General features: G+C 33.2%; 1 protein-coding gene across 1 annotated transcript in view; it reads left to right on the top strand.

Moving 5' to 3' along the window:
* FOXK1 (forkhead box K1) overlaps nt 1-20,854 on the top strand; it is a 124,967-nt gene that overhangs the window by 71,314 nt on the left and 32,799 nt on the right. Inside the window, exon 2 of the mRNA XM_031941038.1 lies at nt 18,937-19,122. Within this exon, the coding sequence (XP_031796898.1) occupies nt 18,937-19,122 (186 nt within the window). The remainder of the gene's footprint in view (nt 1-18,936; nt 19,123-20,854) is intronic.

Raw genomic sequence — 20,854 nt, 5'->3', positions numbered from 1 at the left:
AGAGATGATAATTAAATCCAATTGAATGCAATCCCTGCTTAGAAGAAATTTGATCTTGTACATAAGGCATTTGAAAACTTGCATCATTTTAGGACTTACTTGGTGATGTTATGTTGGAACTAGTTAGCCTCATTTTAAATAGTATTTAAGGGTTTAATTTAGGAAACTAAATTTGGTGTCACAATTTTTATGTTAAACCTTGCTGGAAAAATAGGGCCTTTGCCTTTTGAAGGAAGCCATTTAGTGTAATAGAAAGATAAATTGTACATTTAAAAACAGAATGATAAATTGTACCTTTTGTTCCCAAAGCCAGTTGATTAAAAAAAAAAAAAACTTTCTAATGTACATAAGGAGAGTATCCACTGGTAAAATAAATATACCATTAAAGTAAGAAAATTAATCAAAATCTACTTAGTCATGTCTTTATTAAAAAACAAAACAAAACAAATTTAATGATTTAAGCAGAAATGCTGCATGGACATTTTACCAAGATCCTTATTCAAGACATCCCAGAATCTATTTCCACTTTTGACTCTGTGACTGTAAGTAGGCTCTCTGTAGGCTTTTCAGTTAATTATCTATAAAATAGGAATAAGGTATGGTGGTTCAAAAATTTTAATATATAGTCTACCTGCCTACTTTACCCAATTTGGGATTGCAAACAAAATTTAATTCATTAGGATTAATAGGAATGGTGTTTTTTTTTGTTTTTTTTTAAAGATGCCATTGAGGGAGTGATTTAAGTAAATTGTGTTTTTATACCATGACCAAAATAAACACCTGTTAATATTATAAACATTAATTATGTAATGTAATAATGAGAACATTGAACTGCTGTGAGCCAGGAGATGTAGGTTCTTGACTTGATTATAGTTCACTGGTATTTGCAAATCAATCTTTCTGAGATTCAGTTTCCTTGTCTATAAAAGTGCAGATCATTGGACTTGAACTAGAAAATCTGAAAATCTTACAAGGCTTTTGTCAGATCTAATATTCTATAGTTCTATGACTCAGCTTGTGGAATATCTGAGGATCATTCCTGATCTTGATGCAAACTTAGACCCACTAAGTTTTGTCTTCAAGATAACGTATATAAAGCCCTATAAACTCCACTGAATAAAAGTAATATTATAAGCAAAATTATTTATGCATTTTAAAATCATCCTACAATTTTAATTGGCTTTCACTTTTAACCCACAGACTATATTTGGGTGCCTTTTGCTAGTGTATTATCTCCGAGTAAACATGATAATACTTAATTGTTTGAGGATATGAGAGTAGAAGCAGCACAAAATCCTGACAGGAGGGCACACACCCATGCCTGTTGGCACTAGTGGTTAGTAAAGTTTAGTTACTTTTTCATTCTTTGTATGTAGAGACATCTCTCTGCTTGTTTCCTTTTTCTCCATAGAGTTTTAGTTCCTCAATAGGATGGTCTCACAACAAAAGTTTGTTTCTTAAAGTGATTTCTGGTAGATTCAAAAGCCACATGTGTGCTTGTTGCATTTGATACCTTTTTAACTGAAGAACAGTTGCAGTTTGTTAAAACATCTAGGGCTCCTGTTTTTGTTTTTCCTAAGTAGATGGAACTTTAATAGTTGGAAAAGTTTTTTGTTTGGTGGTATTGGGTTGGTTTTTTTTTTTTTTGGTTTTTTTTTGTTTTTGTTTTTTGTTTTTTTTTTTAAAGCAGCACAGCCCTTCCCATTTTTACCACAATGGAGGTTTGGTTTCATATGTTAAATGACATTCTTTCAAGTTTCTTTCTACCTCTAGAGATAATGAGATCAAATTGGATTGCTTTTAACTTTGTTTTTAAATAGAAATGGATCTTTCTTAGCTTGAGCAGGTCTATTTATAAAAGCAAAGAATGATCAATATTCAGAATGGAGACTTCCAAAATTTGTAGGTTTAGAGCTTAATTTGGGGGCTTGTTCAGTGAAAGAAACAGGACACGTTTCATGTATTTGTTGAATATTTGTGTCTATGACATATAGATGATATTTTATTTTATAAATTCTTTAATTCTTCTTTTTGTCAGTTAGTAAAAATGTAATCTTCCTCCATTGAGGGGAAAAAATTAAACAAAACTTCCATGTAACAAATATACATAATCAAGCAAAACAGATTCCTGTATTTGCCATGTATACACACACAACACTTTTTACCCTGATTCCATCTATCTTTTTGTCAGAAGGCACATAAAACTCACCTCCTTGTCACTCTGTAATCATGATTGATTTTTGAATTGATTACAGTTATTTGCTTTTGCAGTATTGTTATTATGTATACTATTCTGGTTCTGTTCACTTCACCCTATATAAGTTCATTGACATTGAATTGAGTCACCAAATGATCACCATTGAGATCTTTATTGAAAGGTGAATTGTAACCCATGTGAATGACTGTTATGTCAAATATAATTTTGAGCATATGTAATATAACTAACTGCAAGAGTGATAACTCAAATAGATGTCGTCTTCCCAGATTTCTCTGAAACTGTGTATATCATTTCTTACTTCACAATAGCAGTATTTCACTATATTAAATATTATAATTAAGCTATTCCCTAATTTATGTTCTTCCCATTAATTTCTAGTTCTTTTTCATCACAAAAGAACTTTATTATTTATTGTCCTTTTCTTCATTTGAACTTTTAAACATGACTTAGGAAGAACAAGAATGTTACAAAGCAGTTATTTCGGCAAGTTCATAAAACTTACATTGGTCACATTTGACTTTCTAGAGTTTATTAAATATATTCTTAGAGTTTGGTATACTCTACCTTCCCCCCCTTCCCTACAACACCCAGATAACTGCTTTGTGCTTACAATTTTTCAAATCTTTCCTTTTGTGTTCATCTGATTTTTTTTTTTTTAATTTAATAGCCTTTTATTTACAGGATATATGCATGGGTAACTGTACAGCATTAACAATTGCCAAACCTCTTGGTCCAATTTTTCACCTCTTACCCCCCCCACCCCCTCCCCCAGATGGCAGGATGACCAGTAGATGTTAAATACATTAAAATATAAATTCATCTGATTTTTTTTTAATGGCAAAAAAAAAAAGTAGTAGTCTGATAGAATTCATTGTTATGCATCATACATAGTATCAGAGGCCATCATTTTTGGGTAGTAGTCTTTGCAAGATTTTATTCAATCAAAATATTTATCAAAATCAAACTCTTTAACTAGAGTGGCCAGTTAAGTATATTATTTTGATGAAATTCCTATTTAAGTAGAAAGGTCTTTCTCCTTCCTCTCCAAAAAACATTTTAAAATTTTATCAACTCTATTTCCTTCTTTAATCAACTAAATATAAATAAATTTTATTTATATTTGATAATTCTAGAACCTCTTTCAAACTTGTTCATAACACTGATTTTAACTATATAGTACTATGAATATAAAAAGCTGAATGCATACTGATAATTAAATTTAGCTAGCTATTATTTTGAGGGGGAAGAGAGAAGAGGATATGCCTTTTGGCCAAAAATTGAGTTTGGTAAACAAAACAAAATTATAATAATTTGGTTGACATTGAATTGGGTAAATATCATTGAGATCTTTATTTAAAGGTGAATTGTAACCCATGTGAATGACTGTTATGTCAACTAATTCTTGGTATTGGTATAAGTAATTTAACTGCAAGAGTGATATCTCAAATAGAAAGCTCTCAAGTAAAAAACAGAAATATTTGTTTTATAATGCATATATATATATAAAACATACATTTGTATATGCATACAAATATTGATACTATTGCTTTACTGGTTAAATTTCTGAGTTTTGCAAAGGATTTCACTATATAGATTATCCTCCTCCCAGAAATAGGTATTTGAGATAATGTACACCTACAAATTCATTTAAGTAAAGATTCTTGGAGTATATTGTGTGGGTTATCTTATAAGGTAAAACAGTGCCAAGCTAGCAGCACCCTTTTCACCTTCTCAACTTCTTGTCATAGCTGAGGGCTGAGTTGATTTTGAAGGGGCCTCTTCAGATATAAAACCACAAAGACCAAATCTATGACATACTCTTTTGTTGTTCCTAAATCCTCAATAAAACTTTCCTTTGCACGAAAAAACATATATATATATATATATATATATATATATATATATATATGTAAGCAAAGCCATGTTAACCATGTGTGAAATGTATGCCTCATTCTGTACCGTTAGTCCCTCATTTTTCTTCTAAGAGACATTGTTAGTTCACCAAGATCATGTTTAATCATTATGTTAGAGTGCTAGTGTTTTAACATAGTTTTCCTACTGTGTAAATTGTTTTCCCAATTCTACTTTGTTATATCTATTCATACAGAGCCTAACACATTTCCTAGATTCATCATATTCATAATTTTTATAAAGATATAAATATAATAGTTTTCTCAGTTTCCAGTCAGTGAACATTTAATTTTATGCTAGCTTTTTGCTACCACTAAAAATGCTGCTTTAAATATTTTTGTATTTATATAATTTTTTTAATAAATGGGACCTTTCCTTCTGTTCTTAACCTAGGAGTATTTGCCTAGCAGTGATATTTCTAAGTCAAGAATAATGTACAATTTCATAACCTCAAATAATTTTAAATTATTTGAACTAATAATTGATTTCTCTACCAGTTGTGTGCCAGTTTAACTTTATACTGGCCAGAATATACTGTTGTTGAACTCTTTTTTCTGGTCTAAGAGTCATGAGATGAATCCTCAGAATTATTTTAACTTGCATTTCTCTTATTGTTATTGATTTGGTAAATCCTTTCATTAGTTTGTTAATAGTTTGTATTTCTTTTTTTTTTTTTTTTTTTTTTTCTCATTATTGAATTTATCCTTTATTTTTTTTTTTTTTTTTTACCAGTAGATGTTAAATATATTAAAATATAACTTAGATACATAATAAGTATACATGACCAAAACATTATTTTGCTGTACAAAAAGAATCAGACTCTGAATTATTGTACAATTAGCTTGTGAAGGAAATCAAAAATGCAGGTGTGCATAAATATAGGGATTGGGAATTCAATGTAATGGTTTTTAGTCATCCCCCAGAGTTCTTTTTCTGGGTATTGCTGGTTCAGTTCATTACTGCTCCATTAGAAATGATTTGGTTGATCTTGTTGCTGAGGATGGCCTGATCCATCAGAACTGGTCATCATCTAGTATTGTTGTTGAAGTATATAATGATCTCCTGGTCCCTGCTCATTTCACTCAGCATCAGTTAGTGTAAGATCTCTCAGGCCTTTCTGAAATCATCCTGTTGGTCATTTCTTACAGAACAGTAATATTCCATAATTTTCATATACCACAATTTATTCAGCCATTCTCAACTGAGTGGACATCCATTCAGTTTCAGTTTCTAGCCACTACAAAAGGGCTGCCACAAACATTCGTGCACATACAGGTCCCTTTCCCTTCTTTATAATCTCTTTGGGATATAATCCCAGTAGTAACACTGCTGGATCAAAGGGTATCACAGTTTGATAACTTTTTGAGCATAGTTCCAAACTACTCTCAAAATGGTTGGATTAGTTCACAACTCCACCAACAATGAATCAATGTCCCAGTTTTTCCCATCCCCTCAACAATCATCATTATTTTTTCCTGTCATTTTAGCCAATCTGACAGGTGTGTGAGTGTATCTTAGAGTTGTCTTAATTTGCATTTCTCTGATTAATAATGACTTGGAGCATCTTTTCATATGACTAGAAATAGTTTCAATTTCTTCATCTGAGGAATTGTCTGTTCATATCCTTTGACCATTTTCAATTGGAGAATGAAGCGATTTTTTATAAATTAGAGTTAATTCTCTATATATTTTGGAAATGAGGCCTTTATCAGAACCTTTGACTGTAAAAATATTTTCCCAGTTTATTGCTTCCCTTCTAATCTTGTCTGCATTAGATTTGTTTTGTACAAAAACTTTTCAGTTTGGTATAATCAAAATTTTCTATTTTGTGGTCAGTAATGATCTCTAGTTCTGTTTTGGTCATAAAGACCTTCCCCTTCCACAGGGTCTGAGATGTAAACTATCCTATGTTCCTCTAATTTATTAATGATTTCATTCTTTATGCCTAGGTCATGAACCCATTTTGACCTTATCTTGGTGTCTGCGTTAAGTATGGATCAATGCCTAGTTTCTGCCATATTAGTTTCCAATTTTCCCAGCAATTTTTATCAAACAGTAAGTTCTTATCCCAAAAGCTGGGATCTTTGGGTTTATCAAAGACTAGGTTGCTATTTTGTTGACTGTTTATCCCTTGACCTACTCTATTCCACTGATCAACTAATCTATTCCTTAGCCAATACCAAATAGTTTTGGTAACTGCTCTCATAATATAATTTTAGATCTGTGTACAGCTAAGCCACCATCATTTGATTTTTTTCATTAATTCCCTTGAAATTCTTGACCTTTTGTTTTTCCATATGAGACTTTGTTGTTATTTTTCTAGGTCATTAAAATAGTTTTTTGGGGAGTTTGATTGGTATAGCGTAAATAAATAGATTAGTTTAGGTAATATTGTCATCTTTATTATATTTGCTAGCCCTATCCAAAGAGCATTTAATATTTTCAATTGGTTAGATCAGACTTAATTTGTGTGAAAAGTGGTCTGTAATTTTGCTCATAAAAGTTTCTGATTTTCCCTTGGCAGATAGATTCCTAAATATTTTATATTATCAGTAGTTACTTTAAATGGAATTTCTCTTTGTAACTCTGACTGTTGGATTTTTTTAGTGATATATAAGAATGCTGATGACTTATGTAGGTTTATTTTATAACCAGCAACTTTGCTAAAGTTGTGGATTATTTCTAATAACTTTTTAGCAGAATCTCTAGGGTTCTCTAAGTATACCATCATTCATCGGCAAAGATGATAATTTGGCTTCCTCATTGCCTATTCTTATTCCTTTAATCTCTTTCTCCGCTCTTATTGCTATAGCTAGCGTTTCTAATACAATATTAATAATGTACTTGGTGATAGTGGGCAACTTGTTTCACTCAGATCTTATTAGGAATGGTTGCAGTTTGTCTCCATTACATATGATGCTTACTGATGGTTTTAAATAGATGCTGCTATTATTTTAAGGAAAAGTCCATTTTATTCCTATACTCTCAAGTGTTTTTAATAGGAATGGATGTTGGATTTTTATCAAATGCTTTTTTCTGCATCTATTGAGATGATCATATGGTTTTGTTAATTTGGTTATTAACATGGCCAATTATATTGATAGTTTTCCTAATATTGAACCAGCCCTGCATTCCTGGTATAAATCCTACTTGATCATAGTGTATTATCTTGGAGATGATTTTCTGTAGTCTTTTTGCTAATATCTTATTTAAGATTTTAGCATCAATATCATTAGGGAGATTGGTCTTGATTTTCTTTCTCTGTTTTCAGCCTACCTGGTTTAGGTATCAGTACCATGTCTGTGTCATAGAAGGAATTTGGTAGGACTCCTTCATTCCCTATTTTATCAAATAATTTATATAGCATTGGGGCCAATTGTTCTTTAAATGTTTGGTAAAATTCACATTAAATCCATCTGGTCCTGGGGATTTTTCTTAGGGAGTTGTTTAATTGCCTGTTCTATTTCTTTTTCTGAAATGGGACTATTCAAACCAATTTACTTCCTCCTCTGTTAGTCTGGGAAGTCTATATTTTTTGGAGGTAGTCATCCATTTTCACTAGGTTATCAAATTTATTGGCATAAAGTTGAGCAAAATAACTCTTATTATTTCTCTAATTTCCTCTTCCTTGGTGGAAAGTTCTCCCTTTTCATTTTAAGACTACTAATTTCATTTTCCTCCCTCCTTTTTCTAATCAGATTTACCAAAGGCTTATCTATTTTATTGGCTTTTTCATAGAACCAACTCTTAGTTTTATTAATTAGTTCAATAGATTTTTTACTTTCAATATTTTTAATTTCTCCTTTTAATTTTAAATTTCCAATTTAGTATTTGATTGGGGGTTTTAATTTGGTCTTTTTTAGTTTTTTAGTTGCAAGCCCAATTCATTATTCTTTTCTTTCTCTGTTTTATTCAAGTAAGCCTCTAAGGATATAAAAATTCCCTCTTATTACCGCTTTGGCTGCATCCCACAAATTTTGGTATGATGTCTCATCATTGTCATTATCTTGAGTGAAATTATTAATTGTATCTATAATTTGCTGCTTCACCCAATCATTCTTTAAGATGAGATTGTTTAGTTTCAATTACTTTTGGTCTATTTCCCCTAATTTTTTGTTGAATGTAGTTTTTATTGCATCATGATCTGAAAAGAAAGCATTTACTATTTCTGCTTTCTTGCATTTAATTTTAGAGGTCTTTATGTCCTAATATATGGTCAATTTTGAATAGGTTCCATGAACTGCTGAGAAGAAAGTATATTCCCTTCTATCTCCATTCAATTTTCTCAAAGATCCAACATACCTAATTTTTCTAATATTCTGTTTACTTCTTTAATTTCTTTCTTATTTGTTTTGTGGTTTGGTTGTCTAATTCTGAGAGTGCAAGGGTTGAGGATCTCCTACTATTACAGTTTTGTTGTCTATTTCTTCTTTAACTCTCTTAACTTCTCCTTTAGGAAGCTGAGTGCCATACCACTTGGTGCATATATGTTTTAATATTGATATTGCTTCGTTGTTTATGCTACCCTTTAGCAGGATGTAGTTTCCTTCCTTATCTCTTTTAATTAGATCAATTTTTACTTTTTGCTTGATCTGAGATAAGGATGGCTACCCCTGCTTTTTTGACTTCACCTGAAGCATAATAGATTTTGCTCCAGCCTTTTACCTTTACTCTATATGTATCTCCCTGCTTTAAATGTGTTTCTTGTAAACAACATATTGTAGGGTTCTGACTTTTGATCCAGTCTGCTATCTGCCTCCCTCTTTCTGGGGAGTTCATCCCATTCACATTACGGTTAGAATTACTAAATCTGTATTTCCTGCCATCCTAATAACCCCAGATTGTGCTTTACTTATTCTTGCCTCCCCACCCTCTTTCCCCTTTTAAACTTATGACCCCTCTTGTATCCAGATGCTTATCCTCTTTATAATCCCTCCCTCCCCTTTGAGGTCTTTCCCCTTGCCTTCCTTATTACTCTTTTCTTCCCTTTTCCTCTCCCCGTTTTTAATGGTGAGAGAATTTTCTCTAAAACAAATGTCAATTATTTTTCCTTTGAGGCCAACTCTGATGAGAGTAAGATTCACACAATGTTCCTCCCCTCTCTAGAATTCCCTCAGATATGATAAGTTTCCTTAGCCTCTTTGTGGGATGTGGTTTCCCTCTTTTTATCCCTCCTTCCCACCTTATTCTGCCATCATCCCTTTTCCATATCTACTTCCCTTTTTTATGTTATATCAGTACTATCAAATTTTACATGTATTTTTTGTATATCCACAACAGAAATACAATTCTCAAGGTTATTTTTACCTTTTTCTGCATCTCTTGAGTTCTATTCTTGGAGATCAAATTTTTTGTTTAGTTCTGGTTTTCTTCAGAAACAAATGGATTCATTTGTTTCATTAAATGTCCATCTTCTTCCCTGGAAGAAAATGCTCAGCTTAGCTGGGTAGTTTATTCTTGGCTGCATCCCAAGTTCTTGTGCCTTTGAGATATCATATTCAGGCCCTTCTTTCCTTTAATGTAGAGGCAGCCAGATCCTGGGTGATCCTTATTGTGGCACCTCAGGTATTTAAATGGTTTTTTTGGCTGCTTGTAAAATTTTTTCCTTTATCTGATAGTTCTGAAATTTTGCCACAATATTCCTAATGTGTTTTTATTTTAGGGTTTCTTTCAGAAGGTGTTAGATGTAATTCTTTCAATGCCTATTTTACCTTCTGATTCTATTACATCTGGGCAGTTCTCTTTGATGATTTCTTGTAAAAATAGTATCTAGGCTCTTATTTTCATCATAGTTTTGGAAGTCAATAATCCTCAGATTATCTCTCCTAGATCTATTTTCCAAGTCTGTCATTTTAGAAGTAGATAATTCATGGTTTTTCCAGTTTGTCATTTTTTTGGTTTTGCTTGACTGATTCTTGCTGTCTCAATGCATCATTAGTTTCAATTTGTTCAGTTCTAATTTTTAAAAAGAATTATTTTCTTCATTAGCTTTTTTTACTTCTTTCTGTATATGTCAATTGAGTTTTGAATGTATTGTTTTGGTCTGTGGAGATTTTTCCATTTCACTAATTTTTTTTTTAGTGATTATTTTCTTTTCAATTCACGATCCTACTTTCTTCGTGTTCTTTGTCTTTTCAATTCACGGATCCTACTTTCTAGTGAATTCTTTATTTTCAATTCACAATTCTTACTTTCCTGTGATTTTTTTATTTTCTAATTCACCAATTTGCACTTCCTGGAGAATTTTTAACTTTTCAATTAAGATTTCAGGAAGTTGTTGCTCTCTTAGTAAGGCTTTCTTTCCTTTCCCCATTTATCTTCTAACTCTCTTTTTAGGACTTTTAATGGTCTCTTCTGAGAGCATTATGTAAAGGAGGACAGTCTGATGCATTTTTTGCTGTTTGAGGTCTCTTCAGGTTTGCTGACCTGCTCTTTTTCTGCATAGAAGCTGTCGATTGTTCTTTTCATCTTTTTATTCATGTTTTAAAGCCTTTAGGGTAGGTCTCCTAGGCAAGGGGTTACCAGCTTCCTCTGTACAGCAGGGAAAGATTTAAAAGCGATTTCCGGCTCCGAGGGTATGGGAGTGCTCGAGTGAGGTTTTCCCTTCCCCCAACAGGAAGTGGATTCAGCACTGGCTGAGCTATCAAATGGCTTAGTAGGGCTGAGTGGATTATCGATTGCCCCTAGGCTAGAGACTAAGTGGTGAAAGTGTCACTGCCCCCAGGCGGAGCCTCTTGTGGGACTGTGAGTATGAGCTGGCGCAGACCGCAACCGCCCGGAACTCTGCCCCAGTGTCTCTGCCCAATGCAAATCGGCCCTGGAAAAGCTCTATGGCCCCAAGCCGAGCTCCCCACTGTGCAGATTGGAGGCTAACCCGGGCTGTGTCCTCCTGCCATGCAGGATCACAACTACCCCAAGGAAAAGCCCGTACTGCGGGTTGGGGCTGCGAGCTTGTGATGAGATCTATGCTTTCACTTTCGGTTTGAGGCTCTCCTCGGAACCTAATTTCTCTCCCCGTCTGCGCCGACTCCCCCCTGGCCCCGTAACCAACCTTTTTGGCGAGACTGCAGATTTTCTTGACGGTGAGTTGTTCTACTTCTTATCTTTCCAATTGTAGCAGTCAAGACTATTTTTGAGGCTCGATATAATATTGGTAACGAGGGTAAGAGAAGAGCTTAGAAAGTCGCGTGTGTCTTCTCCGCCATCTTGGCTCCGCCCCCCAATAGTTTGTATTTCTTTTGAAAACTATTAACATTGTTTTAATTGTTGGGGCAAATTTTAGAGGTGGCAGTGACTGATTATCTTTTTATGTAGTAGTACCTTCCTGCTGTGGTACAGTATCTTTTTTTCCAATCCTTTCTGTATAGTATTTTCAAAAATCATAACATTCCATCAGGATAATTTTTATTATAAGTTTTAAAATGATTTATTGTTTTTACCTGCATTTCTTACTGAAATAAATTTCTAAACATTGATTTAATAAATGTGATATTGAAGAATAATCTGATTGTTACAGATATAAAACATTTTTCCTTATAATTTGTACCCAAAAGGAGAAAAATTTGGAATTCTTCCCTTTGATAAAACTTAGTAGTAGTATATTATCTGAAGCAGCATATATTGAAAATCATCACAATATCAATAAAAGGAACTGTTTTTGGTTTGGGTTTTTTTGTTTGTTTTTGTTTTTGTTTTTTTTATTCACAAAACATATATATGAGTAAATTTTCAACACTGACCCTTGCAAAACTTTCTATTCCAGCTTTTTTCCTCCTTCCTCCCACCCCCTCCCCAATACATGTTAAATATGTTAAAATATATGCTAAATCCAATATATGTTAAATCCAATATATGTATACATATTTATAGGTATCTTGCCACACGAGAAAAATCAGATCAAGAAGAAAAAAAAACACCTGAGAAAGAAAACAAAATGCAAGCAAATTTCAACAGAAAGTGTAAAAATGCTATGTTGTGTTCCACACTCTGTTCCCACAAGCCTCTCTCTGGGTGTATATGACTTTCTTCATCACTGAACAGTTGGAACTGGTTTGAATCATCTCATTGTTGAAGAGACCAACATCCAAGAGAATTGATCATCATATAGTCTTCTTGTTGCTGTGTATAATGATCTGGTTCTGTTCATTTCACTTAGCAACAGTTCATATAAATCTCTCCAGGCCTTTCTGAAATCATCCTGCTGGTTGTTTCTTACAGAACAATAATATTCCATAGCATTCATATACCATAATTTATTCATCCACTCTTCAATTGGTAGGCACCCACTCAATTTCTAGTTTCTTGCCACTACGAAAAGGGCTGCCACAAACATTTTTGCACATATGGGTCCCTTTCCCTCCTTTTAAGATTTCTTTGGTATACAAGCCCAGTAGAAACACTGCTGGGTCAAAGGGTATGCTCAGTTTGATAACTTTTTGAGCATAGTTCCAAATTGCTTTCCAGAATGGTTGAATCTATTCACAGTTAAAAGGAATTGTTTTAAATTGGAACATCTTCTATAATAATATATACTGATAAAGCAAGTACCTTTCTCAGAGAAGCTAAAATTGTTTTCCAATGTTTTTATCTAAAAACTCTTTAGAAGAGGGAAGAACACAGTAAAGAAAAAAGATACTTCGTGGGCATTCAGTGAGAAGGTTTGAAACTGAAATTAGATTCTTACTAAATATTTGTGCACACACACTCTTAAATACAATTCTGCAAGCATGATAATTAAGAACAGTGTTTCATCCTTGACAATGAAGATCAGAAGAAGCTGGAGGAAATACAGTAATATTTTCAAATTTAAATGAATTATTGGCTTTTAAAAAAATTTTGGCTCCAGCAAATTGGCTTGCCACACTTTTTTTACAAACTGTTGTCTTTATTTCAGCAATTATTTGCTACTATAAAGGAGGAGAAGATGATGTATGAAATGAAAACAAAATGACAATATTATGTCATGAATTTAGTGGGAAAATCACTTTAGTTAACCTGCTTCCCATCATTTTTGGTGTCAAACAATATATATCTATCTATATACATAGATGTGTATATACTTAAAATAGACATTTGATTTGAAGATCATTCAACTCCATTTCAGTTTCTCATGTACATTTCCCTACAGAATACAGAGTAATTGATGTTGCTTAGCACTTAATATTTCCTATTTGCATATTATAAAATTTGCTTTACCAGTGCAAATAAGTTTTATGTGAGCTTTGCAGTATGCCAGTTTTTGAGGAGCCTAATCAAATAATCACTGAGATTTGTAATGCCTAAACATCATATCTTGCAATTCTGGTAATTCCACAAATGTGCAACCCAAAGTAAATTCTGATCTGAAAGAATCTGATAGCTAAACTCATCATTACAATTAGGTCTTTTATAATTATCTTATTGTTCAAATGGTAGACTCTAGCCTGCTCAACTTCTACTTTTCTTGCCTCTAACAAGCAAGAATTATTTACTTTGACTATTCACTTATAAGCTTCTTGAAGACATTGTTGGTAGACTATTATTTGTTTTAGTATCCTTAGCATGGTTGTGCATAGAAAGTATTTAAACTGGTTGGTAAATTGTTTATCCTATAATAGGATAATTGTTTTATGATATAAGTTCTAGGAGATTGAGGCTATCTTTGGAAACAATATAATGTGTATGGAAAACCATTGTGATTTTTCTTATCTGAAAATTTTTTTTGAAGCTAGAAGAAAAAAATGGGTCAGAAGCAAGTTTATGTAGAAATATTGGTAGCAGCAAAGGAGTATGAGAACAGTGATAGGGTTAATGAAGTTTGCTAAAACAGAAAGAAAAGTTCATAGGGCATTAGAGTTCAATATTTTGTTTATGAAAGTTAGTCTATGGATGGATGGCATAGTTATCAATAAGATTTAAATGATCTAAAAGAATTCTACTTTGGGAATCCAAAAATCTGGGTTAGAATCCCTGTTCTGCCATATTTGCCTTTTAGGTTACTTGGTAGCTCTTTGTCCTGAATGAATTGGATTTAACTTCTGATGTCCCTTTGAAATCCACATTTTTGATCCTATGATTGACCTGTATTACATAAGGGAAATTTCTTCCTGCTTTCAGTGACTCTCTGCTTTTGCATCCCTTAAACAATAGTGTTTTTTGTTTGTTTGTTTGTTTCTCGTCACACTCTCTGTGAATCACAGGACATAATTTTAGAATGCATCACAATTACAAGTAATTCAAACAGCAGTGGAAAGACTTGGTGGATATGTGAAGGCTGCAGCTTATTACAATAGGCAACTTAAAAAGAGGTGTCATAAAAGACATTTATGAAGAATAATATGGCCAGAATAAGAGACAGAACTAGTAGGTATGGATTATGTAAGACATGATACGATAGTGTAATGCTACTCAACATCAACCAATCAATAAACAATTATTAAGTTGCAGATAAAAGAACTAAAGGCAGAGTTTTAGTGCAAAGGGTTCAGCTGCATATGATGAGGTTGCAAACTGGACCAGGGGAAGGAGTAGACACACTAAATCACAGCTTTTCATTTTATTTTAAATTTAGGACATGATATATAGGTAGTAAACTTTTGGAATCATTGTTCAAAATTTAATCTTTGAAAAGCCAGGAAGTTTCAAAGCAGTGTTTCTATACTTTTCTAGTTCCTACATTCACCACACTATGGCCTCTGAATTTTTCAATGGAATCTTTTAGAAAATTGTTTTTCCTACTATATCAGCTCTTAGCCTTAGCATACATATATTTTTTTTCTCCAGATGCTAAGGTCCTGTGGAATCACTATTTGTGTGTAATAAGTTTCTCAAACCAGATAAATCTACTTTGTATCTACTGTGTGTGTATCTTGTATAAACATTTATGTTCTTATCTCTCTAATTAAGATGTATAGTTTTGAAACCAGGGACAGTTTTTCTTTGTATCTAATTAAATTAAATCCCATTAAATTAAACAGCTAGTTTTTATAATTTTTCAGTGTCTTAACATTTTCTTAGTCTTATTCTCAGGAATTCTAGATTAATTTCCTGTTTGACAGGTAAAGAAATGGAGGTCCAATGTATTCTAGTCCCCTGAGCCCACATAGCTTGTGAAATGGCAATTGAGACCAGAACCTAAGGTTCCTGGCTTCTAATCCAGTACCTTTTCCACTGTGATGCTGCCTATACTACCACTAGTAATATACATGCTGAAAGATAGGTGGTTTTTAAAATGTTCTTTCTATGGCTGATTTATAAATTCTTCACTTTATACTTTGAGAAGGGATAGTTTTGATTCATTATTTAAATTTAAGGGGGCAATGGAAAACACTGCTGCCTTGAATCTTCACAGCCTTAAATTTTAAATGTTTTGCATTGCATTATACCCTTGTTTTATTGTTATTATTGTATTCTTATATTCATACCTTTAACTCATTTGCAGTGTATTCCCTTTTTCCATCTTGCATTGCCTCAATAGCAAAAGTTGTAGTTGTTAACAGTATACTTCAATAATTCAATAATACTTTCACATCTGTAACCACCTTCTTTGTTCATTTTTTAGAAATTGTTTTAAAATTTAGAATAAATTCTTGTAGATCCATTTTAGATTAAACTTTTTCATGTAGGTTTGTCAGTATCCTTTCATTTTGGGATTTTGTATGTAAAAGTTCCTTTGGAAATCATTTTCCCAAGTCTGTTTTTTCTTTGAGTGCTTTATAAAACCCAGAACCTATGGTGCCTTCTTGACATTCTAATTTCAGACTTTACGTAAATGAAAATTGCTTGTGGTCCCTGGCCCACCACATGAAAGTTTCCTAATTGCATGTGTTTTGTATTGCCCTGAAGGAGGGAAAGTTTAGAGCTTTAGAAAAGTTCTAGCTTCTGACTCATCTTCACCCTTTCTTTGACTATCTAGAATCTTTTCTCCTGTTTGCATATAGGGACTGGCAAAATATAGAAAATCATTGGGTTTGGGTAACAATTGCTTTTTCTCTTCATTAGACAGCTCCAAAAGTGGCACACACTGTTTTGGGAGGTTCTATATCACTGAAGGCTCTTGTAGGAGAGTTTAGATGACCATTTATCCTGTATACTGTAGAGCAGATTCCTCTTGAGATGAAGATTAGATATTATCTGAAACTCTAAATGTTAACTCTCAAAAACACAAATTCTCTAGTTTTATCTCTCTGCACTCTAAAATTCTGACCCAAATTTAAGGAACTAGATGGAATTTTAAGCTGTTTACCTTTCTGAAACAAAAATGACATTTTTTTTGTATTAATATTTTATAAGATTTGAGTTCCAAATTATATCTTTCCTCCTCATCTCCCCTTCCTGAGCCTATAAACAATCAGATATAGGTTATTCATGTACAGTTATGTAAAACGTTTCCATATTAGTCATTTTGTGCAGTAAGACGTGAATAAAAGAAAAGAAAGAAAGAAGTGAAAAATTGCTTGCTTTAGTCTGTATTCAAACACTATCAGTTCTCTAGAGGACGATAAATAGTATGCTTCATCATTAATTCTATGGGGTTATCTTAGATCATAGTATTGCTGAGAATAAGCTAAATTATTCATGTTTTCATTAAATAGTATTGCTGTTTCTGTGATCTCCTGGTTCTGTTCATTTCACTATGTTCATGTAAGTCTTTTCAGGTTTATCTGAAATCATCTTGTCATTTCTTTATAACACAGTAATATTCCATTACAAGCATATACTACAGCTTATTTAGCTACTCCCCAATTGATGGGCATCCCTTTGATTTCTAGTTCTTAATCGCCAACAAAAGAGATGTTATCAATATTTTTTGTACAAATAGGTCTTTTTTTTTCCTCTTTTTTTTTGGGGGGGGGGGCAGGGGGATATTCTTTGGGATATAGACCTAGCGATGTATTGCTGTATCAAAGGGGAATGCAGTTTAATGAGTCTTTGGACAACATTTCAACTTGCACTCCAGAATGGTTGGACCAATAAACAATTCTGTTTCCCGGTTTTTTCACATCTTTTCCTACAATCAATATTTTCCTTTTTTTTCATATTAGCTAATCTGATAGATGTGCCTTCTTGGCATGGAGAGTGGTCTTTGCAAAAACAGAGATAAAACTGTCTTGTGTGAGGAACAAGGCTTTTTTGGCTGAAAATGTAGAATGCCTGCAAAATAATTAGTCCTGGTGAGTAGATTTGACTAGATTGTGAAGGATATTAAATTAGGTATTGCTGGTGCCAAGCTTAGCACATTCAAGATGAAATAAGTAGCCTAGTAACTTGAAGTCATACTTGAGGCAGGTAATACAATGGAAAAACTCTACAATATTCAGTCACCTGGCATGCATCATTCAGAATGCCTTTCTGTAGTTAAGTGTATTAAATATCTGTCAATTTCAAAGCAAATTGATTATATTTTCTATACACATCTACTGAAATGACCTGTCACTTTTCTGTGGACAACTTGATAGTTAAATACTATGTCCTTCCCCTCTTAAATACAAATAGTAACAATTAGGCCTTATAGGGTATTACTAGCTTAAGGGTGTTTAATACTTTTAGAAAACAATAACATTTACTTGGCCAATACTGTAATGTTCATGGGAACATATAAGTAACTTTTTAATGACACTGTAGGATTATATAGCCTTGTTTTATACCACTCTTAACAAGGTAATTTATAATTATTTTATGATTCAGAACTTGAGGTTTAAGCTCAAGGTCATAAAGGAAGTTAGAAATAGAATAGTAATTGAACTCTGTATTCATATCTATCTAATCACTCACTACAAACAAGACTCTGTGTTTGTAGGCTATATTTGTTTTGTTATTTTTTAAAAATATATGCTGTAAATGCTTTGAATGATTTTATGTACTGTTTTTGCCTTTCTGACCTCATTATTATTCCTCATTAATGAACCTTAACTCTCCAACTAAAATGCATGAATATTTTAGGAAGGATTCCAATTGAAAGCAGCTTTTAATTCTGAAACTCTTCTTAAAATTGTCATATATATTTATATATATTTTTATGCATGTGAGAGTTGAGTATATGTGTTCTCTGTTGTCTGTCTGTGTGTGTGTCTCTCTCTCACACACACACACACACACATACAGGTTGAAGTGAACTTAACCATAATTCATAATTCTTTATCTTTTTAAAGTGAAAGAGTAGTTTAATTTTTTATAGCCAAAAAATTCCAGTGGCACTGTATTTTAACAATTGCAAATTTTCTTCTAATCCTTAACAGCTCATCTACCACCCCAACTCCCAATCTTTGACTTATTAAATTTTACTTATCCTAGAGTGGCAGCATATTGTAGTGAATAGAGAAATAGAGATGGCCTCAGAATCTAAGACTTGGGCAAGTTACTTACCCTCTCAGGCCTCCTCTAGTATGGTACTATTCCTGATATTTTTATTTTAATAGCATTCTGTTATGTACTACCATTTATTCAGTCAATACCAAAGTTAAAAATTTAGGATAACTTAATTTGTATGTAATGTACATGAAATCACTCTAATTTGGTTTACAATTGCTTTCAGTTAGGGTTTCATTTTGAAGCAGAGATAAATATTTTTGAATTTAGAAACTATTTGGGGAGAATCAAACTCATCTCAGATGCCTAGTTATAATTTTAAAATATACTTGATGAAAATATAGAAAAGATCCTTTACTTTTTGTTTACTTGAACCACCATGCAAACATTATTTCATTAGAGTTATTCAGAGGAATCACAAATTTCCTCAATAGGTACTTTCTCCATATTTGAATTCTTTAATCAGCCCTTATGTGACACGACTAATATATTTATCACCTCCTTTCTTTTTTCTATTGCAGATGTACCTTTCGATTTCCTAGTACGGTTATAAAGATACAGTTCACATCTCTGTACCATAAAGAAGAAGCTCCACCATCTCCCCTTCGACCTCTTTACCCTCAAATCTCCCCTCTGAAGATCCACATTCCGGAGCCGGATCTCCGGACCCTAGTCAGTCCCATTCCTTCTCCTACTGGCACTATCAGGTAAGAAGTAGATTCCACAGGTACTACTCTTTGGGTTAACCAAAATCATTAATTAGTTGTTATTATATATTATATTATTATAAAAATATTATGTTATATAATATTAATCATGTATTGATTTATTAATATTTAGCATAACAACAAGTACTAAGAGGCAACGTGACATAATGAATAGAAAATTGGCTTTGGAATTATTAGAAAGACCATAATATATATGCATATATGTATACATACATTCTCACCACTGACCCTGGGCAAGTCAGTTATCCCATCAGTGCTTCAAACAACTTTCTAAGACTGTAAGTTGCAGATTAATTGCCAGTCTGCATTGATAGAGGAGTTTCCTCCTTACCTCCCTCTCCCTCCATCTTCCTCCCTCCCTTTCTCTTCCTTCCTCCCTCCTTCTCTCTTTCTCTCCCCTCTCTCTCCCCCCCTTTTCTCTCTCTCCCTCCCTCCCCCCCCCCCTCTCTCTCCCCACAGTCATATATAAAATAAGATGTGGTGTCCAGATATTTGGTCTAGAGTAAAAGTTGCATGCAAACTAAATTTTTCTGTAGCTAGATATTTAAAGGAAATCCATATTATATATGTTTGTAAAGTGAGGTACTGTTCTATTTGTTTTGCTAAATTAACATTCTTAACAAATTCTCTTAGATGAAAAATACAACTTATAGTCTTCTCTGTCTTCCTGCCATTTTCTATGACCACCATGTTCATATGGATCATCGTTTCTACTCCTATTTCCTTTACTTTTGCATATTCTCTGATTTCAGTTTTCATTGTGCTTCAGCTACCACTGGCATGGTCACAGCTTCAATCTTGCCATCAGTCAGAACTATTCTCCTTCTAAGATCTTAAATTTTGTGATCCCATTATTGGATTTTCAGTCTGCTTTCCTTTCACTACTCCTGTACTCTCATTCATCTTGAAGCAGCACCTTATACTTAACAGTTCTGGTTCTTCTCTTTTCCACCATCCAGTAACCCCAATTCTGAAGTCATTTTCCTTTATGTGTTTTTGATTAGTTGGTAAGCAGCTTCCCTGCTGTTCTTTCTTTTACTCTTGAAGAATCCTTCTGACATACTTATCCTTCTTTCTTTGCTCATCTCCAATCCCAGACAACCATTACCATGCCATCTTCATTTATACTCGTTCTTAAGCAGTGACAATAGCTAAAAGAGCCACAAAATTCTTACTTGGTTGACTACAAATTTACATTATTTAACTTAAGTTGAATTTTTACTACTGGACAACAGTCCTTGTATTCACCTCTTATGGATTTCTTATCAAATTTATCATATTCTAAGCCTCTATTTTCCTCAGACAGCCAACCTCATTTCTTTTCTCTCTCTTATCAGATAACCCTCTTTACCTTACTGAAAAGATTGAGCCTTTCTGACCCGAGTTCTCTCAGTTCTACATATCAAAAATTTTCAGTAGCCATACCCATACATTCTTTACTTTTGTCAGTCTCCAGATGGGGCTTCCTTCCTTCTTGACATGTTTGTCTCCTCAATCTGAACCTTTAAATTTCCCCTTCTCATTTCTGACCACCTTATGCCAACAGTCATTCTCCTTCTCTCACCTTGAGTCTCTTCCTCTCTTCTGCCTCCTTCCTCCCAACATTGTTAGGTCTCCACTGTTCCAACAAACCTTCAACTGTGTTCACCTTCCCAGCCACTCAAACTGTCAACAAATCTCTTTCCTCTTGTTCTGAGCAGTGGAGGGGGGT

This window comes from Sarcophilus harrisii, chromosome 1 (genome assembly GCF_902635505.1).
Source record: "Sarcophilus harrisii chromosome 1, mSarHar1.11, whole genome shotgun sequence".
NCBI classification, from domain to species: Eukaryota; Metazoa; Chordata; class Mammalia; order Dasyuromorphia; family Dasyuridae; genus Sarcophilus; species Sarcophilus harrisii.
Note: the sequence above shows the minus strand (reverse complement) of the source record. Positions and strands in the feature narration are given on the sequence as shown.